The sequence below is a fragment of the Mchenga conophoros genome, linkage group LG3, assembly GCF_057382185.1.
Source record: "Mchenga conophoros isolate Kocher_MC1m ecotype Shallow Benthic linkage group LG3, M_conophoros_male_GT1.1, whole genome shotgun sequence".
In the NCBI taxonomy this organism is placed as follows: domain Eukaryota; kingdom Metazoa; phylum Chordata; class Actinopteri; order Cichliformes; family Cichlidae; genus Mchenga; species Mchenga conophoros.
In genome coordinates this window covers 69153625-69177023 of record NC_140528.1, presented here as the reverse complement: position 1 = coordinate 69177023, position 23399 = coordinate 69153625, and the positions used below count along the sequence as shown (strand labels likewise).

Here is a 23399-nt window from a genome sequence, read left to right as displayed (position 1 = left end):
GGTCCATCCAGAGCTGTAACATTTTGAAATGTACATACAACAAGCCAAACCACACCTTGGTCACACCAACCCTTTTCTGCCCTGAAGATGTCCAACACCATCTTAGTCTGGACCAGGGTTGTAATAGTTTTGCAATTTTCATCAGTTTTAATCAGTTTTTACCAATTGTTTGCTAGTTTAGTTTAGTTTTTATTTTCTGAAAATCCTTAGTTTCAATTTAGTTTTATTTGTGTTTTGCAAAAATTATGTGTAACAAAATCCCAGTTCCATCATATCAGTCATGCTCTTCTGGTTATCCTTGGGTGTTGAGACTAATAACTATTAACTCTTGCCGCACCGTGTGGTCCTAATTTTGGTTGAAGTGAATTGATAACCTTTTGAAGGCGATTGTTTCACACCTTTATTTAGATGTCCCAGTCCTGTTGTCTCGGGATACATCACGCTGCCTTATCTGGGGTTAGCTGTTTTCTGGGGATGCGGGTTGAGTGGGTGAGCTCTTCAAGGAGGGGGAGTGTGCTCCCCCTGATGAGGTCTTCTAGGTAAGCTAGGTTAACCTTCTTGTGTGAGCTTTTCAAGTGCACTTTAAGGTTAGTGGGACTTTTAGTTTTATAAATGTCCCTCATGTCCCCCTGATGACCCAGTATTTCATTTTTGCACACTGTAGTACACATTTTAGTTTTTGCTTGTAGCTCGCATACTCTACTTGCCACTCCTCTAAGTCCTGATGTTTCTTAGAGAGGGCAACAGTACCTTTAAAATTATATCACATGTGTGGGGGTGTGGCCTTGCCAATTGTTTTGCCCACCTTTTCAAAATGGCTGGCGTGCCCACAAGCACATTTCATGGAAAAAGAAAGGTAAGCTTGATATTTACATTTAGAATGTTTTGTTAAACTCAGATTTTTATTTTATTCTTTTTGCAAGTACCCCTCCTCGGTGGCGAGAAACTGTTGGTGTGGTCAAGTGGGTGCTCTAGAAACAAACGCTCAGGACAGAACAGTTATCAGTCATGTACTTCCTACAAATTTTGCATATGTTTTATTCCATATTGATCCTCTGAGTGTAATGGTACATTTTAATTTGAATTTATCCAAACTAAACACAATATTTTCTTTATTTACTTTGCTCTTGTTCTTTTTCAGTACCACATCCTATCAAATGTCCCTGTCGATTATATTCTACATTTAATAACTTACTATTTCAAGTGAGAACCTAAATCACGTGGACCAATGTTTATTATTGCATATCTCTATTCTGAATGTGGCCAGTCATTCATAGGTATTGTTAAATTTTGGCGATTTTCCTCTATAAAATTTAATTGACTTTTTTACAGTGGCCTGCTGTGGTTAATAGTAACATATTCCAGTCATGAGTGGTATCAAAAGTCTTCTCCACTGTAGCATTTGGCATTCCCAATAATATAACATGATACCTTAATCAAAACACAGCTAATATAGCACAATTTTCTTAATGCAAACATCAGTAACTCAAAATCAGCAACCACAGTGTTAAGTCTGCAGTTCATACTTATGTGAAGCTAGAGTCTCCTCCTCCAGTCTCTCTTATCCTCCTGCTCCTGAAAAAACAAAACAAAACAAAGCGAAGCATCCACCCTTCTCTTGTCGGCTGGGTGAATTGTTTATTGGCATTTACTAATCCTAAAGTGGGTGCAGTCATTGTCTCAGTATCAAGTCAGTCAAAGCTTTTAGTCGTCAGTCCATCACAGTCCATTCACATGCATACCTCCATACACATTCATACCAGATGTTGCTGATAATGGAGTCTCACGCGCAACCTATTCGAGCATCCATCACCAGCAAGATGACGTCATCATTTTAAAGGAAAACAATTCCTTGTTGTTTTTTGGGCCGGATTGACTCGGTGCAATCCTTTTAGACTCAGAACTTCTCAGTGTTCCCTATAAGTGAATTTCTCCCAAGCCAATTACAATCATGGAGAAGCACACTTTGCAACTGTTTTTGTAAGAATATTTCATAGCGCTTTAAATTTCAATCTTTCAGACCTGGTTTAAAGAGCTGATTGTTAAATCATAAACTCACAAAATATCAACATATCACCACCGGTGGATCACACCTCTCAGATTTTCTTATCTCAGTGCACTGTAACAAAAACGAAAACAGACATAACCAACAAAATACTACTAAAATAACACAAACTAGGGCCCGTTGCAGACATGTCCAAGCATAAAACTATCCCTCTCTCGCTTACGAGAAAGAACACAAGCCAAAGCTCACTGATAACATCAAACTAGCGCTAAACAAAACCAAACAATCAACCAGAAATTCACAGGAACATTTTGCTTCCTGCCGGGACAATATTGTGTGGGAATGAGAACCTCAGGTGCCGTAACACCTTTTGTTCCTCCTTGAATTAATCTCAATCACAGAAAATGCCATACTCCAACCTAAACTTACACTATTACTTCATCATTTTCACTCTGTGCCACTGTTCCTCATCAGGGCTGTGTGAAGCACAGCAAAGAATTCAGTCAAGGCCTTGAGCCATAAACAGACATCACGCACAGACATTGTTTTCATAACCAAACCGTTTTAGAGCTTATTCCTAAAATCTACATAAATGCCCTCTGGGTGACATATAACACATTCTAAGTAATCAATGGCTCCTCATAAAAATTATGCATTGGGATGTTTGTGTGCAGCATTTTGCATATCAGCATAAGCAAAGCATTCTTCATTGCATCAGCGTGTGTGTGTGTATGTGGATCACTTCTCAGTGAATCAGCATTCCAATGTGTGTGTGTGTGTGTGTGTATGTGTGTGTGTGTGTGTGTATATGTGTGTGTGTGTCATTTCTCACTCACTCAACGAGTGCACGTGTTCATGTGTGTATTTCACTTCATTCTGAATCTGTGTGTTTGGAGACGTGTGTGTGTGTGTGTGTGTGTGTGTGTGTGTGTGTGTGTGTGTGTGTGTGTGTTTCTCTTCATTCTGAGTCAGTGCATGTAGATGTGTGTGTTTGTGTGGGTGTTTGTGTTCATCACTTTCCTGTTCTGGTGTTCTGGGTAAACCACGGCCTGAAGCATGCCCTGGGGTCCTGCCCCCCTCCTTTTCAGTTTGTTTGCGACCATTGCTGCTGCTGCTGCTGCTCAAAATTCAGTCCGTCCTGGTTCTGACCCCAATTGGGGCAGTCCTTTCTCCAGTGTCGATGTTCACCGCAGGTGAAACCTGCATCTTCTTCTGTGTTTTTTGTCCATTCTGAGGTGCCTTCTGTCCTCAGTTACTCCTCTTGTCTCGGTCACGCCCTTTTTCGCCACCCGATCATCCGTGTTGGTCCATCACTGTCCTGCACAGTGTGAATGCAAAGTTATCAAGGTCAGCATTCTTTCGCTCGGCCTTACTTTTCATTCGGGCTTGGCGGGCGTCTCTTTACAGCTCTGTCAGCTGACGCAGTCTGGGAATTTTCCCCCGTGTAGTGAAACGGGCCTTAGGTTTAGTGCTCTCCGTCTCGGCTGCATGAGATCACATTCCTGCAGGTCTGTTGACATTCTCAGGTCGTTGTTGTGGGTCCAGCTGTTGCAGCATTTGGTCAGTGTCACGTATGGGGGAGAGCAGGAGTCCAGTCAGCCTCGGCTTTCAGGGCCGGCAAAGCAGCCTGTAATTAAATATGTATAGAAAAAAACAAAAACAAAACAAAACAAAAACAAACGAACAGGAAAATGATGTTGTGTTGGCTGTGTTATTCAGAGGGGAGACACACCGGGACCAGGCCCTGTGTCAGCCTTCTCTCCCCCTTTTTTTTTGTTTTTTCTCTCTCGATATAATCAACTCCTAACCCACCAAGTTGACAGGACAACACAAGTACATATTAAAATTCTTAAGATCATGTTTAAAAACCCAAAAAAGGAACTTTCTTTCATTCAGTAATCACTTTTATTAATCAATCAACAGAAAACATGTCACAATTTGACTCTTTTTACCACTAAATTTGTTGCGTCTTGCCTGGTTGGTTAGACCAGTGTTCCTTTTTTTTTTTTTTTTTTTTAGTTAAATTGTTGTCCTGCAACCCAGAGGGTTTCTTTGTCAGTAATGTATAGACTTCATCATTTAAGTATGTTAATTTTTCTTTAACCTTGCTGGAAAATCTTCACGTGTTCATGAGTGTAAGCTGTTTCTTCATTGCGTGTATGTGCATTTGTATAAAAGCAGGTTAATTTTATCTTTTCTCAAACTAGGCGTTACCTTAAAAGGAGCCTTTCTCTCAGATTTCTCTGCTTGTGTGTGTTTTTGTTTCACCTTTTTGTTGTGATGCTCCGGACGCCTTCCCAACCTCCACAAGTCCGTTGGCCCCAATTTTATGTGTTAAAACTTCTCTTAATTTCTCCTCTAATTCTCTCCTCGCTGCTGTCTTTTTCACAGCTGCTGATTCGTGCTGGGTGTGGTTCCCATTACCTATAATTTTGCTTCGGCCGCTGTGCTTGTGGGGGCAGTTGGTCCAGGTCCGCAGCTTCCTGTATTAACACACTAAGAGATTTATTTAATTTCATTTTCATCACTGTTAAACAGATAAGCAGGCAACCCGCCTACCTTGACAGCGTAAACTGTACGCCAGTCTCCCAACACATTCCTCTCTGTACTCCTCCATAATTCTCCACTGCACACCTCTTACTATCTCTCCTTTTTATTTTTATTACACCACAGAGTAATACACCCAATTATGCCCGTCTATCTCTATGTGGCTCCAAATTCCCTCTTTATTTTAATTTCTCACTCGTCAGGGGACAGGCACACAACAATTTCAACCACTGAAACGAGGAATTCAACCTTTTTATATTTCTTTACTAATCTAGACTCAACCTTTGTTCGCAAAATGTGTCTTGTTCTAGTCCGGAATAAATGTGAACCCGTGATTACACGGCCGTTCCAGTGTTATTTCCGTAGCTATGCGGGGGCCCTCACCTCCCCAAGTCACCACCTCGGCACCCGGACGACGCCGGTCCTGGCCACGCGTCCACGGACAGGAGGGTCGCCACTCCTAGGGCAAAATGTTCCACAGGTACACTAGGCATCAACCTTTGATCCTAAAATGTGTATTTGCTCTAATGTCCTCCTAATCAAACACATCAACCGTCACTGTCACTGTGTTCAGACTTCACACACACAAAAAGCACACTCAGAGCGCGCCTCACCCACGGCCAGAGCGCGCCTTACACACACAGCGCGTTACACCATCAGTGTGACACACAGAGAGCGCCTCTCATCAGCAGAAATTTGCACAGAAACCTCTGAGCTCAACTATTAGATCTTCTTAAAGCACACTGCACCATAGACCAAAATACCCCTTTCTCTGCGCTTATGACCGCCACAACGGGGCAAAGTCGCATCATAAAAGTGATGCTTGCATCCCCGAAGTTATACCTGACATCATAAACCAGGTGTTGCTCTATGTACTTAAAATTTTACTTTGTATTATGACCGCAGCCCTTAAAACTCGACTGACGCCACAAACCACCGTCAAACCTCTATCCAATGTACTAAAACTAGCACCAACCACTACTGCACTTCACGGCCGCACCACCGGAACACGCCGTATCATAAACCAAACCTACGGACCGTCTTTGTGGCTCGTGCACATCTGTGATGTAGTCTTGCTCTCAAAAACTATTTTAATTTCACGCACCCGCCTCTTCAACTTTTTACACAAGTTTATCACATCAAAAAGTGGATGTTGTTGTCCTGGTGAAGGTCTCATTTAAAGCTGAAACTGGAGCGGGAGTGAAATGGTAAGGTGTTCTAGTCAAAGAAAAACAAACACCTACACTAGGGCATTTTGCTTTCCCATTCCCAAAGGTTTCCACATGCATACGTTGCCATAAATTGTACATTGTGGGAGGTTTACAGGTCTTTGTAATCCTTTTTGTGTACATACCACAGCTTAGTGTCCTTCTGCAACAATAATGTGGGAAAGGTGCAAAACCCACTCACCCTGAATACACAGTTATTATCTGAACTGTGTTTTCCATCCGAAAGCACTTGACTTTTTAAGCTGGGGGTCACTAAACTCTGTCAGGTATTGCCTCTAACTTGTCCCCTGGAGGTTTTGCAAAGTGTATTATCGAGGCGTCCCCCAGCCTTAGAGCTGTGGGCAAATCCACTGTTGTAATGGAAGCCATTATAAAGCACCACACTCTCCTGCAAGGGCTGGTTGGTGTCTGATCAATTAGGTTAGACTTTGCCAAAGGCTGTACCCACTGAGACTTTGCTGGCGTCTAATGGCTTCTCACTGATTGTAAGAGTGTCCCCTGGGGTTGATGCTTCTGAGCTGCGGGTAATGGCCACTGCCTACTACCATTTAGGAAGAGTCAATAGCAGGTGAAATCTTTTTTCCCAAATGTTGTTCTATACAATCTGTATGCCAATGGTAACGCACTATCTGTGACAGGGTAATTGCAACAAGAGAAATATGAATCCATGTTGGCGCATATATAATCCTGTAGGTATTATATATGCGCCAACATCTATTGTTTTATTTACTATAAGACGGTTATAGACGTTCTACTACAGAGTCCACACTCTGATTAATGTTTCTGTTTGTAGTTGTGAAATGCCTCAACCAAGCTGCTTTGTGTTGCTTTGATTGACAAATAATGACGGAAGATAAAAAAACAAAAAAAATAAATATTTTCTGTGATCCAGATCTACTCTTTAATCTTTAAACATCAATGCACACACAGCAACGGACTCAAAGAAAGATAGATAAATGTTCACAGGCTCAGATCAGCAGTGTTTGCATTGTTAGGAACAGTGCGTTGTTTTGCTACGTCTGTAAGGGTCTGGGCTTTTTGAATTCTTTTTGTTTTCTTTTTAGTTAATGATGAAACATTTTTTGTTGACATTATACTTGAAAAAGATAACACAGGCTCTGTTTGTGTATTGTAGCTCAACTATGATCCTTGAGGGTAAATCAGGGAAAAATGTATTTGCATTGGTGCGTTTTTCAACAATTCACTCTTTTTTTGGGGGGTCAGATATTAATATAAAAACAGATATTGTTTTTCCCTAAAATAATTTCAAAGAAATTATATATGATTTACTGTTTGGACTCCACTTTGTACATAATGAATACAAGACTGTGTGTTTTTTCATATTTTTTTTAATAGTGCTGAAAATAAAGTGAAACTATAAAACTATAGTATTAAATAATTAGTTAATCATTTGATCAGTTTTGCATTGCATTTCAAAAATCAGCAGATAAAAAAAGATATTCATGAACAATAGGGATGGGAATTGTAAACTGGTTCCTGTTCCCAGTCTTCCAATTCCTTGGGATTGTTAGTCTGCCTGCCAGTTGATCCCACTTTCTTGCACTCTTGCAACGATGAACTGTTTTCAGTTCTCGTGTCAGAGGAAGGAAATGGCGACACAGTCTAGAACGTGGATATGAACAAAGACGAGATAAATGGTCTTTGTGTGCAACGTCGAAAACTGCATCCAGGACAGAAACAACCACATTATGCTGCTGACTTTTTTCTTTTTGGAAGCAGTAATGAGCCTGCAGGCCCTGTTCCAACTTTCACAAGTTGATGGAATTGCCTTATCATGATCCAACACCACTGGCAGAAATACAGCCTCGAACCATGACACAGTATTCGCCATGTTTTGTAAATGGCTATAGATACTCACTGTTGTCTCTATCTCCTGAACTTCTCCATGCACACGGATGGTTTGAACAAAAACATTTCAGCTTTAGTTTCATCACTCCATAAGGCCCACTCCACTTTCTTCCTGTTTCCCTTCTTTAAGAGTGGCTTCTTGACAGCAACGCTTCCACTTAAACCATTTCTGATGAAGCTTCAGTGAGCAGTCGATGGATAACCTGAAGGCCCAGATGCATCTCTCAGGTCCTGTGTCAGCTCTGTTGGGTTTATTAAAGACTTGAATTGCAGCTACTTGAACTGCACTCTAGTTATGTGGTCACTGCAGGCCATAGTGTACGACTTGCATCACTTGCATGCTCCTCAAACATTCAGTGACCCCTCGTGCTCTGTGATTGAGGCTAGATTAGAGTCCTTCCTTCCACGCTCTGAGTTCAGTTGGAAAACAGTCTTCGGGTCTCAAAATGTGAATTTTTTTTTCCTTTTCTTTTTTTAAATTATGGACCGCTAAAGATGAGAGGCAACATCTGGCTTGCTGTCAGCACGCAGTTAAAAAGCCAGCATCTGTGATGGTATAAAGGGTCATTAATGCACATAGCATGAGTAACATGTTTGGAGGCACCACTAACAATATGTTGAAAAATAGACACAGCTTTTGGAGCAACATATGCTGCCATGCAGATGATTTGATTATCAGGGAAAAGTCTTGCCTGCGATGCCAAACAACATTCTGCATGTTTACCAGAAAACATCAAAGTGAAGGTGTCTGAAAATTGGATGTATCCGAAGTCCAGACCTTTAGATCGGATTTGGTGCATTATGAAACAATGAATTTGACAAAGAAAGCATAGGTGAGTCTGTGAAAATGTTTATATTTCAGCATTATAGTAATTCTTTCCCTTAGTTCCCAGACACCGTGTTGCTAATCATGCCCCTGTCCCAACAAATTCAAATGGGCAAATGTGTTAAAAAGAACAAAAGAGATATTTATACATCGAAACTCTGATAGTGTGTGACTGCCATGGCTCATCTATTTTGTGCTGGTAGACAACTTTTTGTACCTGTCATGTAAGCCCATCAACCGGGTTAGATGATTCCTATGAACAGTACCGCAGTACTTGTTGTAGTAAAACCACAAAGCATGTAGATTCATTTGGCTTTCTTGACTCTCATTTGCACAAAATTAAAGTGACAGCAAACATTTATATCACCGTTCAGGATAAGTGATTTTCACTGGTCTCTATTCACGTATTCAAGTATTCAAGTTATGCTAATTTCAAGATATCCTTGAGCGTACTGTACTCTGGTTTTGAAGGTTGCAGCTATCACTGCATTAATGCATACCCAGGCACCACAAAAAAAATATGTTTGTGTCACAGAGCTGAAATATGCACATATTTTATGTAGTGGTTGTTCTGAAGCTGTATCACTGAGATGCTGAACTAATCATTTCTGCAGCCAGCAGAAAACTTGACTGCAAATCTGCCTTTCTCAGCTTTTAGGTTTATGAAGATAAAGCCGTGAGCTGTTTCTTGTGATTTGAAACAATTTTTCTGGCACAATTAATTAGATGTGCAATCCACTGTAGGCAAAAAATCTGGCAATAATGTGTGTTTGACAGGAAAATCAAAGAGGTTTGGGTGTTCCTATTCAAGTTTTAATGAACGTTTGCTAATAGAAAAATGAGATTTTGCTCCATAAACCCTCAGATATTTGATCTGGACACGTTCATACACTATACAGCCGCATGACAAAACAGCTTGATGATGATTAAAAGAAATATTGAGTTTTACTTCCTCAAAGCATTCTGTGCTTCGAGGACGTAATGTGTATCCCATAAATTATCTCTGGGGCATATCAGCTAATTTCACATAATTAGTCTCTGGGGCGGGGAGAGAACCAATTCATCGTGAAACGCTGTGTTCCTGTGCGACTGCCGATCCCATTATAGCTACCGTTGTTTTTACTGCTGGAAACCGTATTGATACTTGTGTTGTGGACGTCTGTATTTGAATATATCTAATTGACACTGGGCTGCAGCCTGGAGAGCTGCTCAGACTGGAGGGTAAGTTTAGCTTTTGATTAAGGTTATAATGACAAAAACAAATCCAGTTTCAAAGAAGTGTCAAAGTGTAAGTCTGGTTCAATTTAATCTTATAATTATTATCAGTTCTGAGAAAGACTTGATTGGTACTGTGTGCCGTCATAGCCCGTTTGAGCTTGTCTCTCTATGCCACGGGAATCCTCACGACAGGAAATCTAAACATGGGCTGTTGCACTCGGGCAGCATTTATCATGTTAAGAAACACAAACTGTCTAGAAGACACAAGTGAATCTAGAAATACGTGTAGTGTGTGTTCATTGTGCTGAACCCAGGTGGCATTGTTCTTTTATGTTTTTAATAGATTTTGGTTGACAGTGAAGGCTTGGAGGTGCAAAAAAAACAGCATATTATCAACAGGACAAATTGCTTGTTATTTTTAGTTTCTGTGGGGGATTTTTGTTAAAAACAAGTGTTCACACGTTAAAAAAAGAAAAAGCATGACAGAAACGAACCTAACACCGTCTGAGCTTAATTTACTCTCGCATTTTCAGGGGCCGTGTTTGTGTTCCCCCCAGAGGCTCCGCTTGCTGAAAGACCTCGCGGTGAAGGTGTGACGTATGTGAATATTCCTGTTAGCCCCACGTCCAAGAAGCAGCTCAACTACATGGAGCTGGAGCTGCAGGATCCTGTGCATGGCACTAAAGCGGCTGCCGCACATCTGCCAGCTCAGAGTAAGGAGGCATGAATATCTTCTGGTTAGTAAAGGAGATAAACGCCAGATAGTTGGTGTCTGAGGAATGAATGTTCTGCTTTCGATTTATACATACCGTATAACTGCAAACGGCAGCTGTGAGGACCAGTCAGGGTGGACACTTGGAAAATTGTCATGTTACAAGATTATAGTTTAAAGGATGTCACCAAGACTGTGTTTTATTTGTCCAATAAGAGCATTAATCTACAGAGAGCTTTTTGATTGGTGGTGCAGAATTGCTTATTGAAAGCAGGTTTAAAGGGAACTGCTCTAAGAAGAGACGGTGGCAATTCACTGCAACCACCACATGATGCTGTAAGCTTAAGTATAGAGCAAAAAAAGTTTGTCTCATTAATAAATCTTTGAATTTTAATAGGCTGGGTATTGAAGTGAGCTGTTGTCTTTTTTGGCACAAGGAAATGTCTTCAAGACCGGCTGTTAAACTGTCAAATATTACAAACTGAAACAAATTCTCAGACTTGTGTAGTTATTTTCAGTCGGTCTGCAGCGCACGTCTTCCATTAACCTTTGAACAAACTACTAAGAAATGTTGTAATCACATTCATGACCCACAGAAGATGAATCCTAATGACTCTGCTAATCCTGAATTTTTATGTCCACCTCAATGCACCTCTTTTTTTGGCTGCATGTTATAGCACCACCAGCCAGCAAGCAGTAACATTTGTCCAATGTTTTCATTTAGCACCAATTTCCTGTAAAACTTTCTTACTAACCTAAGCTATAGTTTGTCTTTAGTGCCTGTTACCACCATGGATTGCTGCCTGTGATAAAGCTTGTCGTGGGACACATTGCTGTGTAGCCACAGACAGAGTCAGAGTGCCAGAGTGCGCAGCACATCCTGCAGTCGATCCATTTTATTTATGCAGAGCAAATTCAAAACAATGTTCATCTAAAGCTCATCAAATGCCATTATGGACAGAAATCCAACAATGCAAAGTTCCCCTATGAACAAGCACGTGTTGGCGTAAGAGGAAGTAAAAGAAGCTGCGGGCGAACTATTAGAGTTGGTGTTAGTCAGGTCTGATGAACCACGTCCTGCGTTTTTGGAGAGTAAGCTGTAAAATCATTGTTTCCTTTTATTCTCTCTTCAGATTGTCTTTGTATATTTGTGAGATTTTCCCGGGACTGTCCAAAATGCAAATTGTTGAATTTTAGAGACCACCTCCTTGATTTAAGAAACAAAATGACCTCAGTAATGCCCTGATACTCATAGTGTGAGGTATTTTTTGCTTTTGCTCAATGTGCAAAAGTGTTCTGTGCAAGAGCCAACTTACAGTAAGCTGGTGTATCAGCGTTACGCAAGGATGAAAGCCATTGTAGTTACATATTTATGTGTAATTCTATTCGACCTACTCAGAGTTACTGGAATCGCTCGCAAACAATTGAGATGATTTCCTCTCATCTTGGTAAAAGACAGCTGAGTCCTTGTCATCGGAGCCGTAATTGACAGACACGTTGGCCGCTAGCGTCACTGCCCTCGAGAATACGAACAGCGTGGCTCGAGCTCTGACATGAGGTTAATGTCTAATGTCAGCAATACAGTTTATATCCCGGCATGCGGCCTCATTAATCTGTCACCTGGGAGGAGGAGTGTCCTATTTCGGCACTGAAAGGGGGTCGCAGGGCATTCAGATCACAGCTGTAAACTCAGTGGCCCTAATGGGACCCTCCTCTAGGGACTATTTATGTGTCGTGAGGAGCCGGTTTTGATGTCCTCAATTCTGGCACTGTAAGGCGACAGGACTCTAACAGGAGACACATATTGGTGCACGAGGACTGATGTTGTGGGTTTAAACTCTGACATTTTGCTTATATGATTTTCACACAAGGTATACAGTGGGGCAAAAAAGTATTTAGTCAGCCACCGATTGTGCAAGTTCCCCCACCTAAAATGATGACAGAGGTCAGTAATTTGCACCAGAGGTACACTTCAACTGTGAGAGACAGAATGTGAAAAAAAAATCCATGAATCCACATGGTAGGATTTGTAAAGAATTTATTCGTAAATTAGGGTGGAAAATAAGTATTTGGTCACCTCAAACAAGGAAAATCTCTGGCTCTCACAGACCTGTAACGTCTTCTGTAAGAAGCTTTTCTGTCCCCCACTCGTTACCTGTATGAATGGCACCTGTTTGAACTCATCATCTGTATAAAAGACACCTGTCCACAGCCTCAAACAGTCAGACTCCAAACTCCGCCATGGCCAAGACCAAAGAGCTTTCGAAGGACACCAGGAAAAGTATTGTAGACCTGCACCAGACTGGGAAGAGTGAATCTACAATAGGCAAGCAGCTTGGTGTGAAAAAATCAACTGTGCGAGCAATCATCAGAAAATGGAAGACATACAAGACCACTGATAATCTCCCTCGATCTGGGGCTCCACGCAAGATCTCATCCCGTGGGGTCAAAATGATCATGAGAACGGTGAGCAAAGATCCCAGAACCACACGGGGGGACCTGGTGAATGACCTGCAGAGAGCTGGGACCAAAGTAACAAAGGTCACCATCAGTAACACACTACAACGGCAGGGAATCAAATCCCGCAGTGCCAGACGTGTTCCGCTGCTGAAGCCAGTGCATGTCCAGGCCCGTCTGAAGTTTGCCAGAGAGCACATGGATGATACAGCAGAGGATTGGGAGAATGTCATGTGGTCAGATGAAACCAAAGTAGAACTTTTTGGTATAAACTCAACTCGTCGTGTTTGGAGGAAGAAGAATACTGAGTTGCATCCCAAGAACACCATACCTACTGTGAAGCATGGGGGTGGAAACATCATGCTATGGGGCTGTTTTTCTGCCAAGGGGACAGGACGACTGATCCGTGTTAAGGACAGAATGAATGGGGCCATGTATCGTGAGATTTTGAGCCAAAACCTCCTTCCATCAGTGAGAACTTTGAAGATGAAACGAGGCTGGGTCTTCCAACATGACAATGATCCAAAACACACCGCCCGGGCAACAAAGGAGTGGCTCCGTAAGAAGCATTTGAAAGTCCTGGAGTGGCCTAGCCAGTCTCCAGACCTCAACCCCATAGAAAATCTGTGGCGGGAGTTGAAAGTCCGTGTTGCTCGGCGACAGCCCCAAAACATCACTGCTCTCGAGAAGATCTGCATGGAGGAATGGGCCAAAATACCAGCTACTGTGTGTGCAAACCTGGTAAAGACCTATAGTAAACGTTTGACCTCTGTTATTGCCAACAAAGTATTGAGTTGTATTTTTGTTATTGACCAAATACTTATTTTCCACCCTGATTTACGAATAAATTCTTTACAAATCCTACCATGTGGATTCATGGATTTTTTTTTTTCACATTCTGTCTCTCACAGTTGAAGTGTACCTCTGGTGCAAATTACTGACCTCTGTCATCATTTTAGGTGGGGGAACTTGCACAATCGGTGGCTGACTAAATACTTTTTTGCCCCACTGTACATTATGGTAATGTGCATATGGAAGACAGTGCATGACAGGAATGTTAAATGCTTCAGCTAAATCATTTGCATATGATTTGTGTTGTGATGCGCTGTCTCATTCTTGAAGCACGCAGACTGGCAGCGAGGGCAGAGGTGTGTGTGTGTGTGTGTGTGTGTGTGTGTGTGTGTGTGTGTGTGTGTGTGTGTGTGTGTATACCGTATTTTCTGGACAATAGAGCGCACCTGTTTGTAAGCCGCATCTGCCGTATTAAAAAAAAAAAGATGTATAAGTCCAGGACATTTTCAAGTTCAGGCCACCTGCTTTTATGTCCTCTGAAAGCTTTTCTCGACTTTTGGCATTGCATGAGCTCTTCCCGCTGCCGCCTCCAACGTCTCACCATAGATTCATTGACGCTAAGCTTGCGTGCAGCAGCGCGGTTTCCTTCCTGAATAGCAAGATTGATGGCCTTCAACTTAAAACTCATACAAACTTCTTTGTGTGGTTTCCACGATGAAGGGGCGAGGATTTGAAAATAATTAATAATAATTACACCTTTGTATAAGCCTCATGGTTCAAAACCTAGGAAAAAAGTAGCGGCTTAGAGTCCAGAAAATACGGTGTGTATATATATGTATGTATTAATGTTTTAAGATGATCTAGGAGTGTTTTTTGTCACTTCCACAATTAATGATTCAAGTTCAAGAAATGATTATATCCCCTAACAATTCATTTCCATAATCTTGTTGACAAAAGAATGTTGGGATTAATGAAAAATGCCCAAAGACATCTGCAAATGTGTAAACCAAAGGGAAACAAAAGAAATATTATGGAGTAAAATTTATAAACAACACTTTGCTGATGCCACCTTGCAGCTATTTATATCAGGAAAGTGAACTTGCATACTTGTATATGATTGATGGCTCATGAAGGGAAACCAAAGCCTTAGGCTAGATGCTTATCTCCGACTTAGCTAGGCTAATCAGTCGCTACAGGTAGGAGTGAAATAATCTTAATATTATAAATGAAATCATCATTTAAAACTACATTTTATATTCACAGAGTTTATTTTTGTTTAATATAAAAATTTGATGATTTGTAACATTTAAGTGAGAGAAAAAGGCAAAAAAGCTAATTAATAAAGAAGGTGGGAAATGTTTTTTCACAGCACTGATATAAGAAAGTAAAGTTTATTTATGTAGTGCTTTTCAAGAATAGTATAAATTGCTTCACAATGTCAGACAGTAGAGCATTAAAACAGCATAAAAGGATAAAACCAAATAAATGCACGTTTGCATAGGTGGGTCTTCACCTTCCCTTTAAAGGTATCAGCAGTGTCAACAGATCTTTAGTCTAGTGGAAGTGAGTTCCACAACATGGCAGCGAAAACCTCCTTTTATCCTCGACTTGGACTGAGGTACAACCAAGAAGCATTGATCAACTTGCATCAGAGACCTAGCAGTTATGTATGGATGTAGAAATTCACTAATATAGGGAGGCACCACAAAGAGCTTGGAAAGTGATAATCAGAATCTGAAATTCAACTTTGAACTTTGTGGTGAGCCAGTTTAAAGAGGGCAGAATCAGTGTCACAAGGGACCTTTCAGAGGAACTGGTGAGAAACCTTAGGGCAGCATTCTGGGCTATCCAAGGATGCGATCCAGAGATAATTTGGTCAGCGGAAGTAATAACAAATTACAATAATAACAATAAAGTGAGACAAAATACACAATTGGCTGCCATCCGGTTATTTATAAGACAAATAATTTGGTAACATTGAATGACATGTACAACTGGGCATCATCTCAAACAATGATATGAGATGTCTTCAAAGAAGACAGGCCCCAAAAATGAACCTTGGGGCGCACCACAAGATAAAATCGTAGAAGAGGACAGGAATTTAGCAAAGCGCATGAAAAGCTTCTGTGAGTGAGGTAAACGTACGATATGATATTGTATGATACTGATACACTCGTTGGAATATTTCTAAAATGACAAGCTAATTTTTAAAATTTCCATTGTCAGATTAATCATCTAATAGCTTCTGCTCTGTGCAGCTAGTTTTGTGTGCAGCACAACACTGATGAATAATTAAATGGTACACTGATTGAGTTAAAAGAAGTCCCACTTTTGTGTCCTGACAGGAAAGAGCTCCACCAAGTACGCCCAGATTGACATCACTGCCACAGAGATGGCCCACAAAGTCGGCACGTTGCACGCTCTGGGTCGGCAGGAGGGCCTGCACACTCTGGAGCTGAGAAGAAAGGGGACGCCACATTGAATTTTCCTTCACTCAAACGTTGATCTCAGCAGGATTTTTTTTTTTTTTCACAACAGCAGAACTACAACATCAGACTATAACGTTAGCAAGAAACGTGGCTCTGTGGGCCTTCCTGTGGGATTCCTTCTCTATTCTGTTCCATCTTTTGAATACAGATATCTTTGAAAGCAACCTCAGCCAGTTTACAAAACCCAGAATCCCAGAAAAATGTATTGCGTCCAATGTCTACTTTGTTAGATCGAGACTGTAGTCACAAAGGAGCTGGAATATGGAGCTGGCTTTAGAAAGGTTTGGCTCTTAGTCATGAGATTTCACAACGTTTTTTTGTGAACAACATCTCGTTAAATGGCATTACGCTGCTCCTCGAGCTCCAGGCTCTCTAGAAGTTGGATGAGCAAACCCTGGGCTGAGTCAGGGGCCTCACTAATACCCCAGAGCAAAGGCACTTTACAGCTCACTCAAGCCATCACTAATTGTGTGCTGTTTTTGCCCTTGTGTGGGTAAAAAAGAAAGGTAGGGTGTTTGCAGGAAAGGAAGTGGAAACAGTGTTTGTTCTCACAAGGAGTTCACACACATTTATTCCTCAGTGATCTGTAATTCCATATGTAGTTGCACATAACTCTTTCTGTGTTTCAAATTTAGGAAAGCTTACCAGCCGGTCTTACTCAGAGTGATGCAAAATTCAGAGTAGCTTGATGCGTAAAAAAAAAAAGATTTTTTGTGTAAAAGTAGCACAAGTACTGTATTTTCTGGATTATAGAGCGCACCAGTATATAAGCCGCAGATATCTATGTTGAAAAATTAGATATTTACTGCATGTACAGAACGATTTTGTACTGTAAATGTACATGTATGTACCTGAACAGATTCTTTCAGTGCCTTTTAACGGCAGCAACTTAGCTGATTAAAACGGAACAGAAACAAAAGAAAATAACCGGTATTAGGATCCACTGACAGACATCAGAAAAGGATGCTTCTCACCACTTGTCATCCAAGTCTCCCACTCAACCTGGAGTGCAGCTTTAAATGCCCGATTCACACTGATGTCAAGTGGCTGCAAATACTTTGTTGTACCTCCAGGTTTAGGGCCCGGATGGCTTGGGGATAGAAGCTCCTCTTGAGTCTCTGTCCTTGCCCAGATGATGCAGAACCTTCTACCGGATTTCAGAAGTAGGAACAGTTTGTTGCCAGGATGGGACGGGTCCTTCAGTGTCTGTGCTGTTCTAGTCCGGCATCTCCTGGTGTAGGTGTCCTGAAGTGGGTGAGAGCAATCCTGCAGCAGCGTTCAGCTGTACGGATCACTCTCTGAAGAGCTTTTTGGTCCTTAACACAGCTGTTCCCAAACCAGGATGTCATGTTCTGTGTGACGATGCTCTCCACAGCGCCTGTATAGAAAATCCCGAGGATCTCTGGAGAGACCCTGAACTTCCTCAGTTGTCGTAGGTGGTACAGGCGCTGCCTAGCCTTTTTGGTCTGGACCTGAATGCGGGCAGCCCATGTCAGGTCTGAGGAGATGTGGACACCGAGATATTTGAAGGACTGCACCCTTTCCACTGGAGCTCCATTGATGATAATGGGCTTGTAGTCTCTGTGCTGACTCCTTCTGAAGTCCACCACCAGCTCCTTGGTCTTGCCAACGTTCAGCTGGAGATGGTTATCCTGGCACCATGATGCATGATGGACAGGTTGTCCATGTGCCCTGATGGACAAGTTTTTACGTCTCATAAATCTGAAACACCACGACAGCCCAGCTTTGAAATCTTCAATATTCATTTCGCGGACGATTGTTTTGGCTTTCAGTCGGATCTGTACAGTGAGTACACCTCGGCCACCTGCTCTCTGTGTATTCACCCAGTCCTCCAGGACATATTCAAGTTCAGGCCACCTGCTTTTATGTCCTCTGAAAGCTTTTCTCTACTTTTGGCATTGCATGAGCTCTTCCCGCTGCCTCCTCCAACGTCTCACCATAGATTCATTGACGCTAAGCTTGCGTGCAGCAGCCCGGTTTCCTTCCTGGATAGCAAGATTGATGGCCTTCAACTTAAAACTCATATGAACTTCTTTGTGTGGTTTCCACGATGAAGGGGCGAGGATTTGAAAATAATTACCAGTTGGTAATTTGTTGTGCGTGTTCTGTCTGCTAAAGAAAAAGTATCGTATTCTTCTTTGCATTGATTTTTCGTCTGTCTTGTTTTTGATTCCAATTCCGGTGAGAGCGCCCCTAGCGGTGGAAGAAAAATCCACAGAATAGCCGCACCTTTGTATAAGCCTCATGGTTCAAAACCTAGGAAAAAAGTAGCGGCTTATAGTCCAGAAAATACGGTAATGGTTCTGCATAACACTTCCATTCTATGCGTGGTGACTCTTGTTAGCCTGGCTCTAACTAATGGGAAAAAGATCAGTTGCTGCCATACATTTTCCCTCCTGCTTCCCAGTTCATATACAATTGGGTTTAATTTGGGAAAGTCTTCATAAATAATGCAAAGCTTTGTTTTGTTTTTAAATCAGTGGCCGTTTTTGTCAAAATTATATTATACAATGTTTTTTTTCTAATCACCTCCCTGAAGCTATTAGCATTTTTGTTATTCCATACTGTGTGTCTTTGTGTGGATATTGGCATTTTACTGCAGTATTGAAAATAGCTTGTATTTGTAGAGCTACTCCTCTTGATAAAGCCAGTATTGCTTTTTTTTTTTTTTCATGTTCTGTTCACATACCACTGATTTGATTAGCTGTAAATATATTTTCTTTCTATTTGGGTGGATTGTCATAAAATGTGAAGGTGTTTCTGTACAGTAAGCATGTATGGAAAGGGTTCAAGGATGGCATCTGCTTCCTAAGGATCTACTTTTTTTCATGTAATACTCTTTTTCTTGTAAATTATTTATGTTAACACTGCTTTGATGTGTTCTTTCTTTTTCTTTTTCTAGAACAACAGTAGATCTCATATGGCTCTCCCTCCATGTACAGCTGTAAACCTGTTGGGTACCATATTATATAAATCAGCCTTACCATTGATGTGTTTGCTTCATTCACCTGTAACACCACTGGTTTATAATGCAGATAGCACAAATAATATTAATACTGATCATCTTATTACAAACTAGCTATACATATCTAACTTTTTTTATTATCATGCTGGAAATGTTTTTTTCTGTTAACACTGAAGACTTAGGCTTGAAAGCTGAGTCAGTAACACTGAGGGTGCAGCTTGCAGACACTCTGTAGCTCTAATTTTTACTCATTTATTACAGCAAGAAAGACGAGATGTTTTGATAATTTCTGGGCAAACTGGGAAAGTAAAACATAAGTAAACAGAAGTATTACATTGATAATACATTGAGCATAAATGTCCAGCTTTATGTGCAGAAAACGTGAACATGCACAAATTAATATATGGTATTATATGTCACACTGCATTGATGGACAGAGTTTCAATAATGTGAAGTGATTACAAAACACTCCTCCATGTACAAATTTGACTTAAAACCCTTAGTAGTCTTTGCCCAGATTTGAAGTCAGTCATTAAATAATTGAAAAAACAAAACAAAACTGCAAAGGTGCCTTTATTGATCTGATGCAGGAATATCAGCCAAAGACAGACAGCATGGATGATAATGGAGACTGCCTGTGTGACCTCATCATGTCAGTTGCATCATATGATTTAATATGGTGCTGCACATTCTGCTGGGTGTAGCAGAGGTGCTCAGAACATCATATATTTCTTGGTGTGTGTGAGTGTATTTCCACTTTCTGCTGTGCGAGGTAGCTTACCATGAAAATCCTTTGCTCGCAGCAGATATTTGTCCCCTTGTTGCACAGAGGATATCAACATATAAAGAACACCTGTGAGAAAATCATAGTGAGGTGGTTGTGTTGGTTTACACAATATCTGATGTGGTGTTCACATTTAAACACGGGATCCAGTAAGCTGTTCAAAGGTTGATTTTTTTTTTTTTTTTTAAACTAATGATAGTTAGGTAAGTTATTGTCCTGAAAGCTAGCATAACACAGTAATCTAATGTAACACAAGTAATATACAGTCACTGGTTACTTCATTAGTTACACATTGCCAGGACTGTTGACCTCCTGTTTGCTGTCAGAACTGCCTTCATTCTTCATTGCACAGATTCAACAAGGTGCTGGAAACATTCCTCAGAGATTTTTGTCCATGTTGACATGATACCATCACACAGATGCTGCAGATTTGTAGGCTGCACATCCATGATGTGATTTTCCCGTTCCATCACATTCCAAAGGGAGCTCATTGTCACCTTCAAGAACCAGTTTGAGATGATCTGAGCTTTCTGACATGGTGTGTTATCCTGCTGGAAGTAGCTAGCGGTAGATGGTTACACTGTGGTCACAATCAGATGGCTATGGTCAGAAAAGATACTATATCCCCCACCTCGTTTCACAACCACCTGTCTAAACTGTTGAAACAAGACAGGATAGATCCATGGTTTTATGTTCGTCTGACTCTATGCAATCCAAATCTTGCAGCAGAAATCAAGACTGATCAGACCAGACATTTTTTTTTTTAAATCTTCTGTTGGACATTTTTGGTGAACCCCTGTGAATTGTCGTCTTCTGCATTAGCCCATCTGCTTAAAGGCTCAACATGTTGTGCATTCAGAGATGCTCTTGATTTTAACAAGTGGTTATTTGAGTTAGGGATCTTTTCCTATCAGCTCAAAGCAGTCTGTCCATTCTTCTATGGTGTGTCCAACTAATTGACAGAATGTAATGTAGTCAGCAAGGGTAAGGTTATTAAACGTTTAATTTTAAGAAACTGTCTTACCGAGACCAGATATTGATTAATCTGAGTTTCAAAGTGGCAATGCTCTAATGGATGCCAAACTTCATTTGTGCCTGAAATGCAGTGTATGCATGGACTGAGCCACAGGTCCAGTGTGGGAGCATACACTAATTGTCTCCAGTCCATCTATCCAGGAAAGGATCTGTGAGCTGCTTGCCGTTGCAGGAGCTCTGGGAGAGAAAGTTCCCATACAGTTGCCCATTATTCTCAATCTAAGCTGCACATCAGCCTTTACAAATTTCAAATTAAAAGCTCCCTTACAGAGAGATTATCAATGGGGATTGTTCCCGCTCCACGTATTTTTAAGGTAGTCGTATCTTATCCACCAACTCTTAGTGAAAAATGATTAACAGTGACTTGTCACAGACTTGCACCCTGGACATTAATGTCACTGAACTGGAACGGAACCATATGGTGCAGTGAAGTGTTTCATGAAAACTCATTTACCTTAATAAATTTAAATGGAGAGAGCTGTTAAATTCATAAAGCATAATGGACCGCCTCTGTGGACAAATATTGATATAAATAAATTAATGTTAATGTCATTGAGAAACTAGTGGCAACAGTTTAATGAACTATGCAAATCCACAGACAGCTTGTAATTGCAGGACCTGCTTTCAAAGAAGGAAAAGCGGTTTTAATCTCTCCCGCTGTGCCTACCAACAGCGACATACACCACAGGCCTAATTCAGGACTACCATCTGTCTGCAAGAGCTGGAGACCTGGGACTCACTTAAGTCATAAAAAATGAGGATTTGCAGGCTTAAATTACTTGAGACTTCTCTACCTGAAGATTTCCCTTGCAATATTATGTGTAGGTGTTGACCTGAGGAAAATCAAAACTAGTATTTACACCACATGAGGCCATGAATGCCTTACATGACTTCATGTGCTGTTAAACACTTGACTTCTTTACGTGGTCACACCACAGTGGTTTAAACCTTGGTAAGTCCACCCTGATTTTCTGAGTCTAGGAATGAGTTCATATAAAAAGGGGCTGTGCTGCCACTGGATGCTTAATCACACACGTGGGCAAGTTAGGAAGCAGACGTTTAAAACGGGCTAAAAGCAACACATTTGCAGCAGCCAAAACCTGGAAGGAAAGCTGGAAGAAAATGTTCAGCTGGGCTTATCTATATCACTGCCTCAACATTAAGCCACGGGTAGATCTAAATAGAATTGTCTTCCCATTAACTTAATGTGTTGCTTAGATACTGTTCTAAGCAACTATTCCTATGGCCTCCCAGGAACATTTAACACCATGATGGTGTTAAATGTTCCTGGGAGCAAGTAAAGAACAAAAACACAGTTTAAAACATGAAATAGTCGTACTTACAAATCGTATAAAAGGTGAACTAGTAGGCTGCAAGGCTTTTGTGCTCTTTTATGTGTTGTTGTACAGAGGCCAGGTGAACAGTGAAGTAGTTTTGGAATTACAGGAGCTGCAGCCATCTAGAATAAAATGAAGCAAGAATAAAGTTCTTTATCCTGACAATCTGTATTCCTCATCTATCCCGGACTTTAAACCCATTGTCAAGCCAAAAGGTTTCAAATTGTCTATAAAAAAAGAAAAAGGAGCAAAATGTCCAAATGACATTCTACTGAGAAAAGGCTGCATATTTTTCCTCTAAGATCTTTAGACTTGTTTGACATGCCCCGAAAGTCATCTTTTATCCTAGACTTGAGACTCAACTTAGGACTGTAAAATCTTGAGTGGCACTTAAGACTAGACTGAAAACTTGACAAAGGAATTCAAAAAATTACTTTTCAACTTACTTTAAGAAAACTTCAGGAAATATTTACTCGGAGTTCACTACAGTTCACTGACTCAAAACCATTAGTCAGAAGCCAGGTTTGACCTAAAACGTCCATTTTTACACATGCAGCCAGCTTCAAATGTAGTGGCTCTGTAGTGTAGTGGTTTACACATTTGCCTAGCAAGCAAAAGAACCCCAGTTTGTTTTAAGGAGGATATATAAAGGCTATATCATTCAAACTGAACAGAACATTGAATGGAGTAGAGCTATAGAAGTACTGATCAGTTAATCAAGTCTATTTGATAGCACCTGACTTGTACTTAAGCTCTCAATCCCTATGAAGCATCAGAGGAGCACATATTTTTTTCATATGTTTTGTTACTTAAAGCCTTAAACTGAAAGAGGGTTTACTTTCTTTTTCCTGGGGCGATTGTGGCTCAAGAGTTGGGAGTTCGCCTTGTAATCGGAAGGTTGCCGGTTCGAGCCCCCGGCTTGGACAGTCTCGGTCATTGTGTCCTTGGGCAAGACACTTCACCTGTTGCCTACTGGCGGTGGGCAGAGGGCCTGGTGCCGCCAGTGTCCGGCAGCCTCACCTCTGTCAGTGCGCCCCAGGCTGGCTGTGGCTGCAATGTAGCTTACCATCACCGGTGTGTGAATGGGTGTGAAGCGCTTTGGGGTCCTTAGGG

At 41.1% G+C, this 23399-nt stretch overlaps 1 protein-coding gene across 8 annotated transcripts in view; it reads left to right on the top strand.

The window, feature by feature from the left end:
- LOC146580305 (protein Dok-7-like) overlaps positions 1-23399 on the top strand; it is a 78616-nt gene that overhangs the window by 43742 nt on the left and 11475 nt on the right. For 2 of the 8 annotated variants that reach the window (XM_085266962.1, XM_085266968.1), the window contains 2 exons: positions 10228-10407; positions 16001-19781. The exons of 1 other annotated variant lie outside the window; for it this stretch is intronic. In XM_085266962.1, coding sequence (XP_085123088.1) covers positions 10228-10407; positions 16001-16137 — 317 coding nt within the window. In that variant the 3' untranslated portion in view covers positions 16138-19781. Of the gene's footprint in view, positions 1-10227; positions 10432-16000; positions 19782-23399 lie in introns of those variants that run through there. 5 more of the 8 variants (XR_014891247.1, XM_085266965.1, XM_085266963.1 and 2 more) reach the window with 4 other exon arrangements.